Here is a 16971-nt window from a genome sequence, read left to right on the forward strand (position 1 = left end):
TCATCGTATATAGTTTTGCTGTTGCTAGGGTGAGACTCCCTTCCCAGCATGCAAAGCGGAAAATGCATAGAACGTTGAAATGCGGGCCAGAGAGCACCCTATTGCCATCTGTAGGTCTGGAGGAGAACTGTGTATAATGGGTTCAGAAGTGTTGTCCCAGGGACCTAATGCAGGAACATCATGACATCAATCATGCGGTCTCTGTTATGACATAGTCAGCTAATGGATTCTTCAATTTCACTCTTTTGTTGAACTTGATTTAGTGCTTTCCTATCAGGAACCATTTTAATTGTTTAAATTATACATTTTAGTAATTTAGCAGATGCTCTTATCTAGAGCGACTTACATAAGCTATTAGGTTTAAGTGCTTTGCTCAAGGGCACATTGACAGATTTTTCACATAGTCGGTTTGGTTACTGGCCCAACACTCTTAACCACTAGGCTACCTGACGCCCTTCCAATTGGACACCCTCTTCCTTGGAACCAGCAAGTGATCCATTTTAAAACCTTTTCTATACCGCCTTGAGACTGTTCAAATCAAATGTATTTATATAGCCCTTCATACATCAGCTGATATCTCAAAGTGCTGTACAGAAACCCAGCCTAAAACACCAAACAGCAAGCAATGCAAGTGTAGAAGCACGGTTGTGATTGATTGGTAGGCTGTTTTAGACTGTCTTTTTATAGTGCTGTAGCAAACATGATGGATGTCCCAACAGAAGAGTCTGGTAACTAAGGTCACAGGGTCAGGTGACATTGACCATGGACCTTACAGGTCAGGGTGTAAATATGTGAACTTTCCCTTGAGTTCACTGGCTAAACATTATGTAGGCTATATCACTATATCACCTCAACAGTCTGAATTGGCATGCAGTCTGTAGTCAACAGGTCATTAATATTGACAGCACATGTCTTTAAGGGACAGAAAGTTGTATTACCCAATTTGCACTTTTCACTCAAAAGTGAATTTGCTTGTCAGAGCAACATTTTAAGCTAAAGTGACGGGTGATGTCCAAAGTTCCAAAGTGACGGGTGATGTCATCACTCTAAAATTAGAATGCGTCTCATGGCGGGCACATAACTATTTTCTGGTTGAAACAGAATGTACTGGGCATTGCGCTACACTAGATATTTTACTGTGAAGTAATCCATGTTTTGAAGTGTTTGAGTGAAAGGAGGGGCTATAGTTTCCCAATGTGCTGTAATAAGGTTATGTGCTGGGCAACACGAGCTTACGGTAAAATCTATGTAGTAGAGTATTTAAGGAGGAGTCTTTGATACTGTTGATCATACAGGCATTCTCATAGGATTGGCCATGGAGTCATTCCATGTCATTTGGGCCACCATCTCAGTGTTCTGAAATCGTTTCTGTAGTTAGAAACTAAAAAGATTAGCATTCCTGAAACATTATTTTGTTGAAATTTAATTTGATCTCAGATATATTAAGTTAATTGATTGCACCCAAATTGGCCATTTTAATTAATAGGATTCAAATAATATTCAATAAATATAGTAGACTACCCAACATCCAATTTGGACCAAACTTTAAATTCGTAGGATTTATTATAGAATTCAGATAATATTCAATCAATTTAGTTCCACATTATACCCCAACAACCAATATACAGTATCAGTTCTTTATGTTTGACAAGTAGTATGAAGCTGTGGCTTGGAGTATTGCTTCTCCATACTAAGTAATATATACCCTGTGAATCTGGTGATGTTTTGTTTCTCCCCTGTTCAGAGAAATTAGTAATTGAAGTCACCTGCATTATCTACCATAAAGTAGTGTGGAAGTATCAGGTTTTGACTACTAGATGCCGCTGTTCCTGCTATACCGTCACACTATTTTTAAATCCATTTTGCTGGTATCTTGTGTTTTATTAAATAGATCACAACATTTCCTTTGCAACTTTGGGTAGAAACCCAATAGATTTAGCTCATGATCATCCTCACAATTCAAGCCAGTCCTCCATGAAAGCAAGTTTGTCCTTCCTTTACTCTTAATCTGTGTGCATGAAACAGCCCCTTTGTGTGTGTGGTTTATTCCCTTCAAAAAAGGTCTGGATTAGTTACTGATAGACCATTCTTGTTGAACAAACAAACCATCGGAGTGGCGGGTAGCCTACTGGCCCAACACTCTAACCACTAGGCTACCCGCCACTCCGATGGTTTGTTTGTTCAACAAGAATGGTCTATCAGTAACTAATACAGACCTTTTTGAAGGGAATAAACCACACATGCTTTCATGGAGGACTGGCTTGAATTGTGAGGAAGATCATGATCGAATCCCCGAGCTGACAACGTAAAAATCTGTCGTTCTGCCACTGAACAAGGCCGTCATTGTAAATAAGAATTTGTTCTTAACTGACTTGCCTAGTAAAATAAAAATAGGCTACATAAGTTTCAATGTTATGGCCGCTAATGTTCTTCAATGGTATACACTGTATACTGTTTTGCAGTGGTAATGATGCTACTGTAGGCCCTAGCCCATTTCTCCATCAAAGTTTTGAGTCTTCATGTGAGATAGCTACCACTTATTGGACTATTCAAATCAAACCAAATCAAATTTTATTGGTCACATACACATGGTTAGCAGATGTTAAAGTGAGTGTAGTGAAATGCTTGTGCTTCTAGTTCCGACTATGCAGTAAAATCTAACAAGTAATATAACAAATCCACAACAACTACCTTATACACAAATGTAAAGGGAAGAATAAGAATATGTACATATAAATATATGGATGAGCGATGGCGTGCGGCATAGACAAGATGCAGTAGATGGTGTAGAATACAGTATATATACATATGAGATGAATAATGTAGGATATGTAAACATTTATAGTGACATCATTTAAAGTGACTAGTGATACCTCTATGTGAACATTATTAAAGTGGCGTTATTTAAAGTTACTTTATTAAGTCTGTTTATTTAAGTGGCCAGAGATTTGAGTCTGTATGTTGGCAGCAGCCTTCTCTGTGTTAGTGATGGCTGTTTAACAGTCTGATGGCCTTGAGATAGAAGCTGATTTTCAGCCTCTCGGTACCAGCTTTGATGCACCTGTACTGACCTCGCCTTCTGGATGATAGCGGGGTGAACAGGCTGTGGCTCGGGTGGTTGTTGTCCTTGATGATCTTTTTGGCCTTCCTGTGACATCGGGTGCTGTAGGTGTCCTGAAGGGCAGGTAGTTTGCCCCCGGTGATGCGTTGTGCAGACCTCACTACCCTCTGGAGAGCCTTGCGGTTGATGGCGGAGCAATTGCCGTACCGGTGATGCAGCCCGACAGGATGCTCTCGATTGTGCACCTGTAAAAATTTGTCAGCGTTTTAGATGACAAGCCACATTTCTTCAGCCTCCTGAGGTTGAAGAGGAGCTGTTGTGCCTTCTTCCCCGGGCTGTCTGTGTGGGTGGACCATTTCAGTTTGTTCGTGATGTTTACGCCGAGGAACTTAAAACGTTCCACCGCCTCCAATACTGTCGCGTCGATGTGGGGGGGGGGGGGGGGGGGGGGGGGGTTAGGGTTAGGTTAGGGGGGGGGCTCCCTCTGCTGTTTCCTGATGTCCACGATAATCTCCTTTGTCTTGTTGACATTGAGTGAGAGGTTATTTTCCTGACACCACACTCAAAGGGCCCTCACCTCCTCCCTGTAGGCTGTCTTGTCGTTGTTGGAAACCAGGCCTACCACTGTAGTGTCGTCTGAAAACTTGATGATTGAGTTGGGTTATTCAAGGAAAGTTGGGTTGATTCATTAGGTTGCTAAGAGATGGACAAACTGAATCACTTTCATGGAGGACTGGCTAAAATTGTGAGGATGACCACATAATTTATTTTCATAATGAGCCAAATCTATTGGTTTTCTACCCAAAGTTGCAAAGGAAATGTTGTGATCTATTTAATAAACCATCAAAATGGATGTGTGGTGGTTTAGTTGGAACACTGGCATCTAGTGGTCAAACTAGCGTACTTTCACACTACTTTAAGGTAAATAATGCAAACGAATGGAATTACTAATTTCTCTGAACGGGAAAAAAAACATCTCCAGACATTATTACATTGTATGGAAAAACAATACTACAATCAATTAAATCAAATGTATTTATAAAGCCCTTCTTACATCAGCTGATGTCACAAAGTGCTGTACAGAAACCCAGCCTAAAACCCCAAACAGCAAGCAATGCAGGTGTAGAAGCACGGTGGCAAGGAAAAACTCCCTAGAAAGGCCAGAACCTAGGAAGAAACCTAGAGAGGAACCAGGCTATGAAGGGTGGCCAGTCCTCTTCTGGCTGTGCCGGGTGGAGATTATAACAGAACATGGCCAAGATGTTCAAATGTTCATAGATGACCAGCAGGGTCAAATAATAATAATCACAGTGGTTGTAGAGGGTGCAACAGGTCAGCACGTCAGGAGTAAATGTCAGTTGGCTTTTCATAGCCGATCATTCAGAGTATCTCTACCGCTTCTGCTGTCTCCTGCACGTCCGGTGAACAGGTCAGGGTTCCATAGCCGCAGGCAGAACAGTTGAAACTGGAGCAGCAGCACGACCAGGTGGACTGGGGACAGCAAGGAGTCATCATGCCAGGTAGTCCTGAGGCATGGTCCTAGGGCCCAGGTCCGAGAGAGAGAAAGAAAGAGAGAAAGAAAGAAAGAAAGAGGGAAAGAAAGAGAGAAAAAGAGAGAGCGAATTAGAGAGAGCATACTTAAATTCACACAGGACACCGGATAAGACAGGAGAAATACTCCAGATATAACAGACTGACCCTAGCCCCCCGACACTATTGCAGCATAAATACTGGAGGCTGAGACAGGAGGGGTCGGGAGACACTGTGGCCCCGTCCGACGATACCCCCGGACAGGGCCAAACAGGCAGGATATAACCCCACCCACTTTGCCAAAGCACAGCCCCCACATCACTAGAGGGATATCTCCAACCACCAACTTACCATCCTGAGACAAGGCCGAGTATAGCCCACAAAGATCTCCCCCATGGCACAACCCAGGGGGGGCGCCAACCCGGACAGGAAGATCACGTCAGTGACTCAACCCACTCAAGTGAAGCACCCCTCCTAGGGATGACATGGAAGAGCACCAGTAAGCCAGCCCCTGGAATAGGGTTTGAGGCAGAGAATCCCAGTGGAGAGAGGGGAACCGGCCAGGCAGAGACATCAAGGGCGGTTCGTTGCTCCAGTGCCTTTCCGTTCACCTTCACACTCCTGGGCCAGACTACACTCAATCATAGGACCTACTGAAGAGATGAGTCTTCAATAAAGACTTAAAGGTTGAGACCGAGTCTGCATCTCTCACATGGATAGAGAGACCATTCCATAAAAATGGAGCTCTATAGGAGAAAGCCCTGCCTCCAGCTGTTTGCTTAGAAATTCTAGGGACAATAAGGAGGCCTGCGTCTTGTGACCGTAGTGTACGTGTAGGTATGTACGGCAGGACCAAATCGTTAAGACAGGTAGGAGCAAGCACATGTAATGCTTTGTAGGTTAACAGTAAAACCTTGAAATCAGCCTTTGCCTTAACAGGAAGCCAGTGTAGAGAGGCTAGCACTGGAGTAATATGATCACATTTTTGGGTTGTAGTCAAGATTCTAGCAGCCGTGTTTAGCACTAACTGAAGTTTATTTATTGCTTTATCCGGTTAGCCGGAAAGTAGAGCATTGAAGTAGTCTAACCTAGAAGTGACAAAAGCATGGATTAATTTTTCAGCATCATTTTTGGACAGAAAGTTTCAGATTTTTGCAATGTTACGTAGATGGAAAAAAGCTGTCCTTGAAACAGTCTTGATATGTTCGTCAAAAGAGAGATCAGGGTCCAGAGTAACGCCAAGGTCCTTCACAGTTTTATTTGAGACGACTGTACAACCATCAAGATAAATTGTCAGATTCAACAGAAGATCTCTTTGTTACAAGCCCCAGCTTCATACAGTTGCTTAAACATAGAGAACTGATAATGCATACTGGTTGCTGGGGTGGGACGAGTGTGGGGGGTTCGCGAGTGGGTTTGATTTTTTTTCTTCATGTCTTACTCATTGGTAGGAAGAAGTTTGGTCCAAATTGGATGTTGGGTAGTCTACTATATTTATTGAATATTATCTGACTTCTATTAATTAAAATGGCCGATTTGGGTGTAATCAATTAGCTTAATTTCTCAGAGATCTAATTATATTTAAACAAAATAATGTTTCTGGAATGCTAATCATATCTGTTACTACCTACAGAAACAATTTCAGAACAATCTGAGATGGTCGGTGTTGAAATCCTCTTTCTTGTGCTTTTTGAGATGTAACGGCCCCATGGAGACTTGTTCTCCTCCACAGAGCACGGGACATCAACATCCAGGTCATTAAAGGCTGTGTATGATGACCACACAGAGCACGGTGTATCAACATCCAGGTCATTAAAGGCTGTGTATGATGACCACACAGAGCACGGGACATCAACATCCAGGTCATTAAAGGCTGTGTATGATGACCACACAGAGCACGGTGTATCAACATCCAGGTCATTAAAGGCTGTGTATGATGACCACACAGAGCACGGGACATCAACATCCAGGTCATTAAAGGCTGTGTATGATGACCACACAGAGCACGGTGTATCAACATCCAGGTCATTAAAGGCTGTGTATGATGACCACACAGAGCACGGGACATCAACATCCAGGTCATTAAAGGCTGTGTATGATGACCACACAGAGCACGGGACATCAACATCCAGGTCATTAAAGGCTGTGTATGATGACCACACAGAGCACGGGACATCAACATCCAGGTCATTAAAGGCTGTGTATGATGACCACACAGAGCACGGTGTATCAACATCCAGGTCATTAAAGGCTGTGTATGATGACCACACAGAGCACGGGACATCAACATCCAGGTCATTAAAGGCTGTGTATGATGACCACACAGAGCACGGTGTATCAACATCCAGGTCATTAAAGGCTGTGTATGATGACCACACAGAGCACGGTGTATCAACATCCAGGTCATTAAAGGCTGTGTATGATGACCACACAGAGCACGGGACATCAACATCCAGGTCATTAAAGGCTGTGTATGATGACCACACAGAGCACGGGACATCAACATCCAGGTCATTAAAGGCTGTGTATGATGACCACACAGAGCACGGTGTATCAACATCCAGGTCATTAAAGGCTGTGTATGATGACCACACAGAGCACGGGACATCAACATCCAGGTCATTAAAGGCTGTGTATGATGACCACACAGAGCACGGTGTATCAACATCCAGGTCATTAAAGGCTGTGTATGATGACCACACAGAGCACGGTGTATCAACATCCAGGTCATTAAAGGCTGTGTATGATGACCACACAGAGCACGGGACATCAACATACAGGTCATTAAAGGCTGTGTATGATGACCACACAGTGTGTCTGTGTACAGTACGTGAACACTCACAAGGGCTTCTTTTTGTGATCTGAAATGTTGATTGAGCGTAGTGACATAGTGGCACGTACACATTGGGGATCTCCCTGGAGACATGACCAAAGCAGATTCTTGAACCATAAGCCTGACACATATCTGGACCAGAAGTGCAGCGACTACAAATACTGAGAGGCTAGGGCAAAGCTTCAGCGTCTGACTATCGGCAGAAAATAAATGTCACACGGTTTGAGTTTTAGACCGGCCATGCCTTATCATGTGCATAGGCACAGCTAAGTCCAAATGTCTCCATTCAACGCTTTAAATAGATAGAAACATTCACATGTTGTTGAGTGAATGCATGCATGGTCTACCATACGTTTTGCGGACCTATCACTTTGTAACTTAGGCATCCAAAGACAAGAACATTGTGGCTATGCATAGATACAAACATGAGAAGACTGCTAAAAATAACTGCTACATTATACGGCTGTAAGGGGCAGGGGAAACGTATCTTGTGTGCTGCTGGTATTTGTGGGTTGAAAGCTCGGATGCCACTCAACGTGCCTGCAGCCGGGGAGCAGCTTTCAGCACTGCCCCAAGATGGGATCACAGCCGATCCCTTGCTGCTAGAGAAGGTACCAGGGGACCCCAGACCCACAGATATAGCAGCACCGCAGAAGCAACAACACCTTCACACTTGGTAACACACACCGTGTGGTTCACACACACTGCTCGCTCGCTGGACTGGACACAGAGCAGAGACACTGCCACAGGCACACTAGGTCACACACACACAGACCATCTGGTTCACACACACTGAATCTCTGCGATGGACACTGCACTGGATACAGACAAGGCAAGAATGAGCCTGGAAGATTCAAAAAGGGCAGTGGTGTCTTCAAGCTCTCCACCTAACATGGAGTTCCAAGCCCTCCACCAGGCCCATCGGGACCGTTGGAAGAACACAGATGTGTCCATGTGTCGCCACAGCCTGTCCTTCCATCTGCACCACAGCCTGAGGATGGAGTTCTTCGCCAGCTTCCTGTACCTGCTGGAGCAGATCCCTCTGGGTAAGGACAGGGGCGCCACCAACCGCCTTCATCGGGCTCTGGGCAAAGTGAGGGGAAATGGGTGTGTTTGAGCATGTGTGTACTTGTGAGGGTTAAATCAGCCTTAACACGCATGCAGAGATACAGTTTGTACCGTTAGGCTGTAAATGATCTATGTGGGAATATGTTATATGAGAGACACTGGTGTTAATGGGACTTCCCTGCGTGAATAAAACCAATTATCCAACTACACTATGTGCTTTCTGTCTGTCTGATATGGCACCATACTGGCCAGCTCCTAGAACAAAGAGAATGTGCAATCAAGCACCTACTCTAATCTATAGCTCTCATCTAATCTATAGCTCTCACAATCACCTCGGTGTACCCTGATTTCAGGTCCTATAATCAGTTGAAAATGTTCCCACCATCTAACCATACTGACCATCCCACCATCCTGACCATTTATCATGATTAAACAAGAGGTGGAACCTATGCATCTCAATGCATGATGATATAGTAAAGAGAGAGAAGCGCTAACTGTGCAGTAGGTTACTCGTACTGTACGTCCAGTGGCCTTGGGGTGTGTTCGCAAATTAAATCTGGAGTGCCAGAGTGCGTTCTGGGCATTTGTAAATTCAGAGCGTTGTCAGATTGTCCTGTAAATTCAGAGCGTTTCACACTCGGAGCGTTCAGAGTGCACACGGGATGCTCTGGCCAAGGAGTAGGGTTGATCCTGACCTCACTACGGCAGTCAAGCACCCAAGAAAACTGGCTAACGTTGGCTAGCTGGCTAGCTACTTCCAGACACAACTGAGAGAACACCTCACTCTGACCATTTTACTCTCCCTAACAGAGATGGTTAGGCTGTTTTAATGTTATCCAGAGCATTGGTGACTGTAACTGTGCTGCTGGCAACAATGTAATTACTTTATTTTTTTAACGATGTTTACCAACACCGGCCATATTCAACTGGTGTTGAGCACTCGTAAATTTGTCAGTTATTCTGCACTGAATTTACGAACGCAACCTTAATTTCCTCATTTTCTTGGAGATTTCAGTGGGTCAAACTAACCTGTCCAGGAATTGCCCCATCAATGGCATGTGAAGTGTGTAAGCACTGTGCCATGTCAAGAAGTGTTTGATTCATGACAGTCAGAGTTTCATAGTCATTATTTGTTTATTTATTGAACCTTTATTTAACTATGCAAGTCAGTTAAGAACAAATTCTTATTTACAATGACGGCCTACCGGGGAACAGTGGGTTAACTGCCTTGATCAGGGGCAGAACGACAGATTTTTACCTTGTCAAACAATTCCCAAATTGCATGTAAATTGGTGTGTAAACCTCTGACATTCTCTTGGTGTTGAAATTCAATCCTTTGGTGAAGGAGATGTTTGTCCAAACAGATGAAAGGACACAGAGTCTGGTAACTCTTTACCTTCACTAATGAGGTGAACTAATTGTGGATGATGATAGGGGAAGTTGGCCGTAAAATGGCATTTGACTGGCAGAATGACACCTTTCACACTCAGTCTTCCTGTCCTCTGGGACATCTAGACCGTGTTACTATACTTATCCCTCTCTCCTGAAGGCGTCCCGAGTGTGCACACCAATACTGTATCAGAATACAATCTGATGCCTTGTGACCTTCAAACATTACTCGGCCAAGTGAACACCTGACTTGAGACGTCTTGAAAGTTCTTGACATGTATGGTTCGATACTCTAATTGTCTTCTTCCCCTTGGTTTTAACCTCTGTCTTCTTCCCCTTGGTTTTAACCTCTGATTGTCTTCTTCCCCTTGGTTTTAACCTCTGATTGTCTTCTTCCCCTTGGTTTTAACCTCTGATTGTCTTCTTCCCCTTGGTTTTAACCTCTGATTGTCTTCTTCCCCTTGGTTTTAACCTCTGATTGTCTTCTTCCCCTTGGTTTTAACCTCTGATTGTCTGGAGTTGGCCGTGGAAATCCCACTCCTGGACCTCTTCTCTGTCGGGTGCCTTTTAGCATTGTGGCGTGAGTCCAACTGGAAGCAAATTACTTTATAATGACATCAGGGACTCTGAGAGTGAGATTGTTGCGTCATGTTGCCATAAATTTTGTGGTGACACGTCTCCAGCTGACAAATGCATCGGCCCGACCCCCACCCTGACCCCCACCCAACGTGTAGGCTAAGCCCAGAGAAATGTGTGCCGATTCTTCTAGTTTTAACCAAAGGTCCCTCTCACTGGAAATACTGTACTCAACAAGACCTACAAAACAAATAGAAACATATAGAATCATTTTACTCAAACTGGTGAGAAAAAAGTAGAACCCCAGTGTCAAAGGTCATGGGCTTGAATACCAAAATGAACAGTAAAAGTTTATAATGAAAGCATTGGGTGCATACAGTACCAACGTATATATTGTTTACATCACATACCTGTAGTCCTCTTACTCCATACCACAGCTGATCATGCGGTTGGATAACACCCTTATTTTTAGACTTATAATCAAATTATCGTCATGCGTCTCTCGGGCAGATCATCAGCTCTTATCCGGTCCATAGTTAGTGATCCAGTGTCCTGTTCTGTTCTTCAGCACACCTGTTCCTCCTGAGTGACTTTGTCCTCTTCCCCAGTAGTGTGGTGAAGAGTGTTATTCACACGGACATAACATGACAATGGTACTTGACTATGGTCATGGGAAAAGGTCAATCAGTTGTGTGTGTGTGTATGTATCCCACAGTCAAGCTCTTCGCGGTGACCTGCGAGAAAATCAAAGGGGAGAAGTACTTTTACTACAAGGCGCAGAAGTTCTACGAGGACGTGGAGCCGTCAGAGGAGGGGATGATGGGAGACTTCGTTGAGATCTCCCACATCGACCTGGAGGGCTCCAGGAACTTTCTGAGCAGGTTTATTGTAAGTCTATACTACATCACACGTGTGTCACTGAAATCACACCTCTGACTTGGTTGAAAACTGTGTGGTAGTGACCTCGGAGCCTGAACCTGTTACAGAACCCAAGTTGATATTTGTATCAGTATCTGTTTATGACATGAAATGCATCATCTTTCTGATATAAAAATACCTTCTCCCATGAGTCCATCTCTTCTCATCTACAAAGGGAGCTGTGCCTCTGCCCAGAACACATCATGTCGCTAACGGTCATCTTGACCTTCTGCCAGGCCGGCTCTATAACAACACCCTCGTGTCCAGAGCCCCAGACATTAATCCCCAATGTTACACTTGGTCCACAAGACTGGAGAGGGTTAATGTGTGTGCTGTACTTACATGAATGGGGATTTGTGTTACATGGAAACTAGGCTATTAATGGCCATATCTAGTGTGGTTCTCATTATTGATAGTCATATCTGGTGTAGTTCTCTACTGTACCTCCCATTGCCAGTAGAGTTCTGATCTGGCCCATACCTGTCTACTGCACCTCCCCTTGCCAGTAGAGTTCTGATCTGGCCCATACCTGTCTACTGCACCTCCCCTTGCCAGTAGAGTTCTGATCTGGCCTACACCTGTCTACTGCACCTCCCCTTGTCAGTAGAGTTCTGATCTGGCCTACACCTGTCTACTGCACCTCCCCTTGCCAGTAGAGTTCTGATCTGGCCTACACCTGTCTACTGCACCTCCCCTTGCCAGTAGAGTTCTGATCTGGCCTACACCTGTCTACTGCACCTCCCCTTGCCAGTAGAGTTCTGATCTGGCCTACACCTGTCTACTGCACCTCCCCTTGCCAGTAGAGTTCTGATCTGGCCTACACCTGTCTACTGCACCTCCCCTTGCCAGTAGAGTTCTGATCTGGCCTACACCTGTCTACTGCACCTCCCCTTGCCAGTAGAGTTCTGATCTGGCCTACACCTGTCTACTGCACCTCCCCTTGCCAGTAGAGTTCTGATCTGGCCTACACCTGTCTACTGCACCTCCCCTTGCCAGTTGTGTTCTGATATGGCCTACACCTGTCTACTGCACCTCCCCTTGCCAGTAGAGTTCTGATCTGGCCCATACCTGTTTACTGCACCTCCCCTTGCCAGTAGAGTTCTGATCTGGCCCATACCTGTCTACTGCACCTCCTCTTGCCAGTAGAGTTCTGATCTGGCCTACACCTGTCTACTGCACCTCCCCTTGCCAGTAGAGTTCTGATCTGGCCTACACCTGTCTACTGCACCTCCCCTTGCCAGTAGAGTTCTGATCTGGCCTACACCTGTCTACTGCACCTCCCCTTGCCAGTAGAGTTCTGATCTGGCCTACACCTGTCTACTGCACCTCCCCTTGCCAGTAGAGTTCTGATCTGGCCCATACCTGTCTACTGCACCTCCTCTTGCCAGTAGAGTTCTGATCTGGCCCATACCTGTCTACTGCACCTCCCCTTGCCAGTAGAGTTCTGATCTGGCCTACACCTGTCTACTGCACCTCCCCTTGCCAGTAGAGTTATGAACTCATTCCAGACTATAATAATCTGCCATTTCATTTATTACATTTAATAAGTCACAAGAAAAATATCCTTGAATAGCTTTACTCCTCGCCGGGCGGTAAAGCTGGGGACTTTCACAATGATGCGTATAGGTAACATACACATGTTAGCAGTGGTGTAAAGTACTTAAGTAAAAACACTTTACAGTACTACTTAAGTACTGTTTTGGGGTATCTGTACTTTATTATTTATATTTTTGACAACTTTTACTTTTACTTCACTACATTCTTAAGGAAAATGATGTACTTTTTACTCTATACATTTTCCCTGACACCCAAAAGAACTCGTTACATTTTGAATGATTTGCAGGACAGGAAAATGTTCCAATTCACACACTTAGCAAAATCCCTGGTCATCCCTACTGCCTCTGATCTGGAGGACTCACTAAACATAAATGTTTCGTTTGTAAAATATGTCTGGGTGTTGGAGTATGCCCCTGGCTATTCGTAAATTAAAAATTAAAAAAGAACATTGTGCGTCTGGTTTGATCAATATAAGGAATTTAAAATGAGTTATACTTTTACTGTTGATACTTAAGTATATTTAAAACCAAATACTTTTAGACTTTTACTCAAGTAGTATTTTACTGTGAGACGTTCACTTTTACTTGAGTCATTTTCTATTAAACCTTTTACTGCAGTGGGATAAATCAGGGTCACACAGAGTGTTTCTGGGTAGTCTTAAACAAATCTACTTTCAAACAAAAGTATACACCTCACACACATGGTTATGGGCTTAAAAAAAGAAGACACCTGTACCATGTCAGATATAGAGATGAAATGTATTACATTTTGAGTTTGCATCCCAATATTACACTTTATATACATCACAGAAGACTGAAAGATAAAACCGTTTGACATAGAAACACTGGATTTTCTGCGGCTTCTTTAAAATCATGTTTATTAATTATGAAATTATGAAACATAATAAGAACTTTTTTCCTATGAGGCAACAAGGTAATTTGACTGCAGGAAAGGGCTACAGTATCTTTACTTTTACTCAGGTATGACAATTAGGTCATTTTTCCACCTCTGTATGTTAGAGCAGACATAATATACAGATGTAGGATCTTCATTTGAGCCAGATTGCTACAACAGGAAAATAATCCTGAAGCAATAGAAAATGTGAATTATTATGTGGATTATAATTAATGGACAATGGCAAAGGCCCTGTGTATGACGGATATAGCTTTAGTTGCACAACATAGTCTCCATTTAGTTGCAACACACACACACACACACAGTCTTAGATTAGGGTCACCCGAAACGTTATACAGCTGGCTACATTTCATAGTACTAGACCTATGAGTCGTCGTTCCATGTGCTGCTCAACTGCTCTCTTGTACAAGGACATCCTTAGCTTAGACAGAGGAAGAGAACACTATGTTTCAGTCATACTCCATGGTCTCCTAAAACTCTACTGTGCAGAGTCTGGATTCTAATCCTGACAACTCCATTAAAACCTAACACAGTGGGGAAATGTAGAGTGCAGCCAGGTTAAACTGAAGAACAAGCTATGTGAGCAATATGGCAGTAATTCACCAAACCAGGAAGCATCCTCCAACAATCATAGAGTTCCTCCGGGCCCCATCTTTCACCGAATCACGGACTGGGGCCCCACTCATTCCTCAGGGAAGAGAGGGAGAGGAGTGAGGTCAGAGTACAAAATGCAAAGAAGTTAAAACGAGCATGAATCAAGCAAAGTTATTTTTTTGTTCTCTATGTAAGGTCAAAGTTCATAGTGTCATTACCCTGAGGTGTGGTGCTTGTTTCTGCTCTCTGGGCTTTTGGATTACAGAGGCCAGACATCTGGTATAGAAAAAAAGAATATGTATTACTGTGATCATAGCAAAGGACGCCAGGTAGCCTGATGTTTGTGTAAACTTTTCCTGTGCGGAAGGATTTTAAAATGTCTGTTACATTACTGTAGTGTGTCTATTTACCAATGTGTACATGCTTGTGTATCATTCCATTCTTCAAACAGGGTCCTGGTAAGGCTGACACTAAGTGTGCCCTGGACTGTGGTTGTGGGATTGGGCGGGTATCTAAAGGTGTCCTCCTGCCCATCTTTGAGACCATGGAGATGTGTGACATGATTGAGGCCTTTCTGCTCCATGCCCACGAGGAGTACCTAGGAGATGACGCTGACCGCATAGAAACATACTACTGTTACAACCTGCAGGAGCTAACACCTCCCTCAAGGAAATATGACGTCATCTGGATGCAGTGGTGTGCATGTAAGACTCGCTCTCTGATCTACGTGTGTGTTTGTGTCTGACAGTGTGTGTCTGATAGTGTGTGTCTGACAGTGTGTGTCTGATAGTGTGTGTCTGATAGTGTGTGTCTGATAGTGTGTGTCTGACAGTGTCTGTCTGATAGTGTGTGTCTGATAGTGTGTCTGATAGTGTGTGTCTGACAGTGTGTGTCTGATAGTGTGTGTCTGACAGTGTGTGTCTGACAGTGTGTGTCTGATAGTGTCTGTGCATCATGTTTGTGATGTTTTGACCTCTCATCTACTGTGTCTTTTCCATATGAGGTTGTTTACATTCAGTAAGTGTGAGTACCTCCGTATGTAGAACGTCATATTAAAGCGACATGCAGCGTATATACTGTATTCTATACTATCTATTGCATCTTAGCCTACGCCGCTCTGACATTGCTCATCCATATATTAAGCAATAAGGCCTGAGGGGGTGTGGTATATGGCCAATATTTGATGTTGATTTGACATTACAGCAACATACAGACATTAGATATCAGAGCTCCTTGTCAGTCAACAGCAGTTAAAAGAGTCTGTATGAAGAACTCTGCCCAACTCCAGTCTTATTTTAGGAGGGACCAGCATTGATTTTTCAGTGAAGGGATATTTCAGGTTGTGTTTATATTGCCATGTTAGGGGACCTCCTCATGTCACGCTCCTGACTCATTTGGTGAGCCCTGTCATGCTTAGGGTGTGCCCTGACACGTTCCATGTAGGGCAGGTTATATAAGATAACTCAAGGTGGAGGACGAATCTAGGTTCTAGATATCAGAGAAAAAAGTATGGGTGGATAAAATCTATATAGTTAAAATAAGTTTGACAGATAGACGCAGGCAGACAGACAGACTCTCCCTTACTCTGATTGGTGGGTCTTGTGTTGCGCTGTCCCATCTCCAGGTCACCTGACGGACAGGGACCTGATGCAGTTCCTGATGCGCTGTAATAAGAGTCTGCGGCCCAACGGGGTTATCATCATGAAGGACAACATGGCCCGGAAGGGCTGCAAGCTGGATCCCATCGACAGCAGCATCATCCGCCACCTGGACATCATGAAGGACATCATCTTTAAGGCCGGCCTGAAGGTCCTGGCTGTGGAGAAACAAGAAGGATTCCCCGACGCCATCGTCCCTGTGTGGATGATCGCTATGCAGTAGACAGACAGACAAACGGATGGACGGACTGACTGGCAGATAGACAGTATACAGTACCTTCGTTATTAGACATTCTGACACACTATTACAAGATTGTAATGTCTCACACCCACTGACAAGCAAACTGGCACCCTGACAAGCGCACACTACTACTCCAATGAAGACAGAATGGTGTATATATAGATTTTACGTTGCTTTTTTTTTTGCCAGTCTATTTTTTTTATACCTCTGCCTGTAATATTGCAGATTTTAAATGTAGATTACTTTTTTACACGACAGTACATGTTTTCTGGTTTGTCATTGTATAGTTAAGTTGAAATGCAGTATGTTGTGCAGACTGTAGCCTAAACTAATGCCTTAGCAAAAACAATGCCTTAGCAACAAACAAATTGCCTTAGCAACAAACAAATTGCCTCAGCAACAAACAAAAAAGTATTTTCATATGGTACGCTGATGTATGTAGCAAAATGTATTCATGCTCATTAAACTGTACAATGTAACCTCTAGACTTTCTGTATTTCTTTGAGATCCCACAGAACAATACAGAGTAATTGTATAGTTTGGACTCTGAGAAGTACCTTAGAGCTTTACTATAAGTTTTACTATAATTGCATACCATACGGAAATAGTTGCATGAATTTAGATTTTGTAA

At 43.7% G+C, this 16971-nt stretch overlaps 1 protein-coding gene across 1 annotated transcript; it reads left to right on the forward strand.

Moving 5' to 3' along the window:
• Window positions 1-8229: 8229 nt before the first annotated feature.
• On the forward strand, window positions 8230-16322 carry mettl11b (methyltransferase like 11B). The gene is made up of 4 exons (XM_038987539.1): window positions 8230-8470; window positions 11173-11345; window positions 14893-15145; window positions 16066-16322. Exons 1-4 carry the CDS (start codon window positions 8230-8232, stop codon window positions 16320-16322), a joined length of 924 nt encoding a protein of 307 aa, XP_038843467.1.
• The last annotated feature ends 649 nt before the right edge of the window (window positions 16323-16971 follow it).

Source organism: Salvelinus namaycush, unplaced genomic scaffold (assembly GCF_016432855.1).
Source record: "Salvelinus namaycush isolate Seneca unplaced genomic scaffold, SaNama_1.0 Scaffold765, whole genome shotgun sequence".
NCBI lineage: Eukaryota > Metazoa > Chordata > Actinopteri > Salmoniformes > Salmonidae > Salvelinus > Salvelinus namaycush.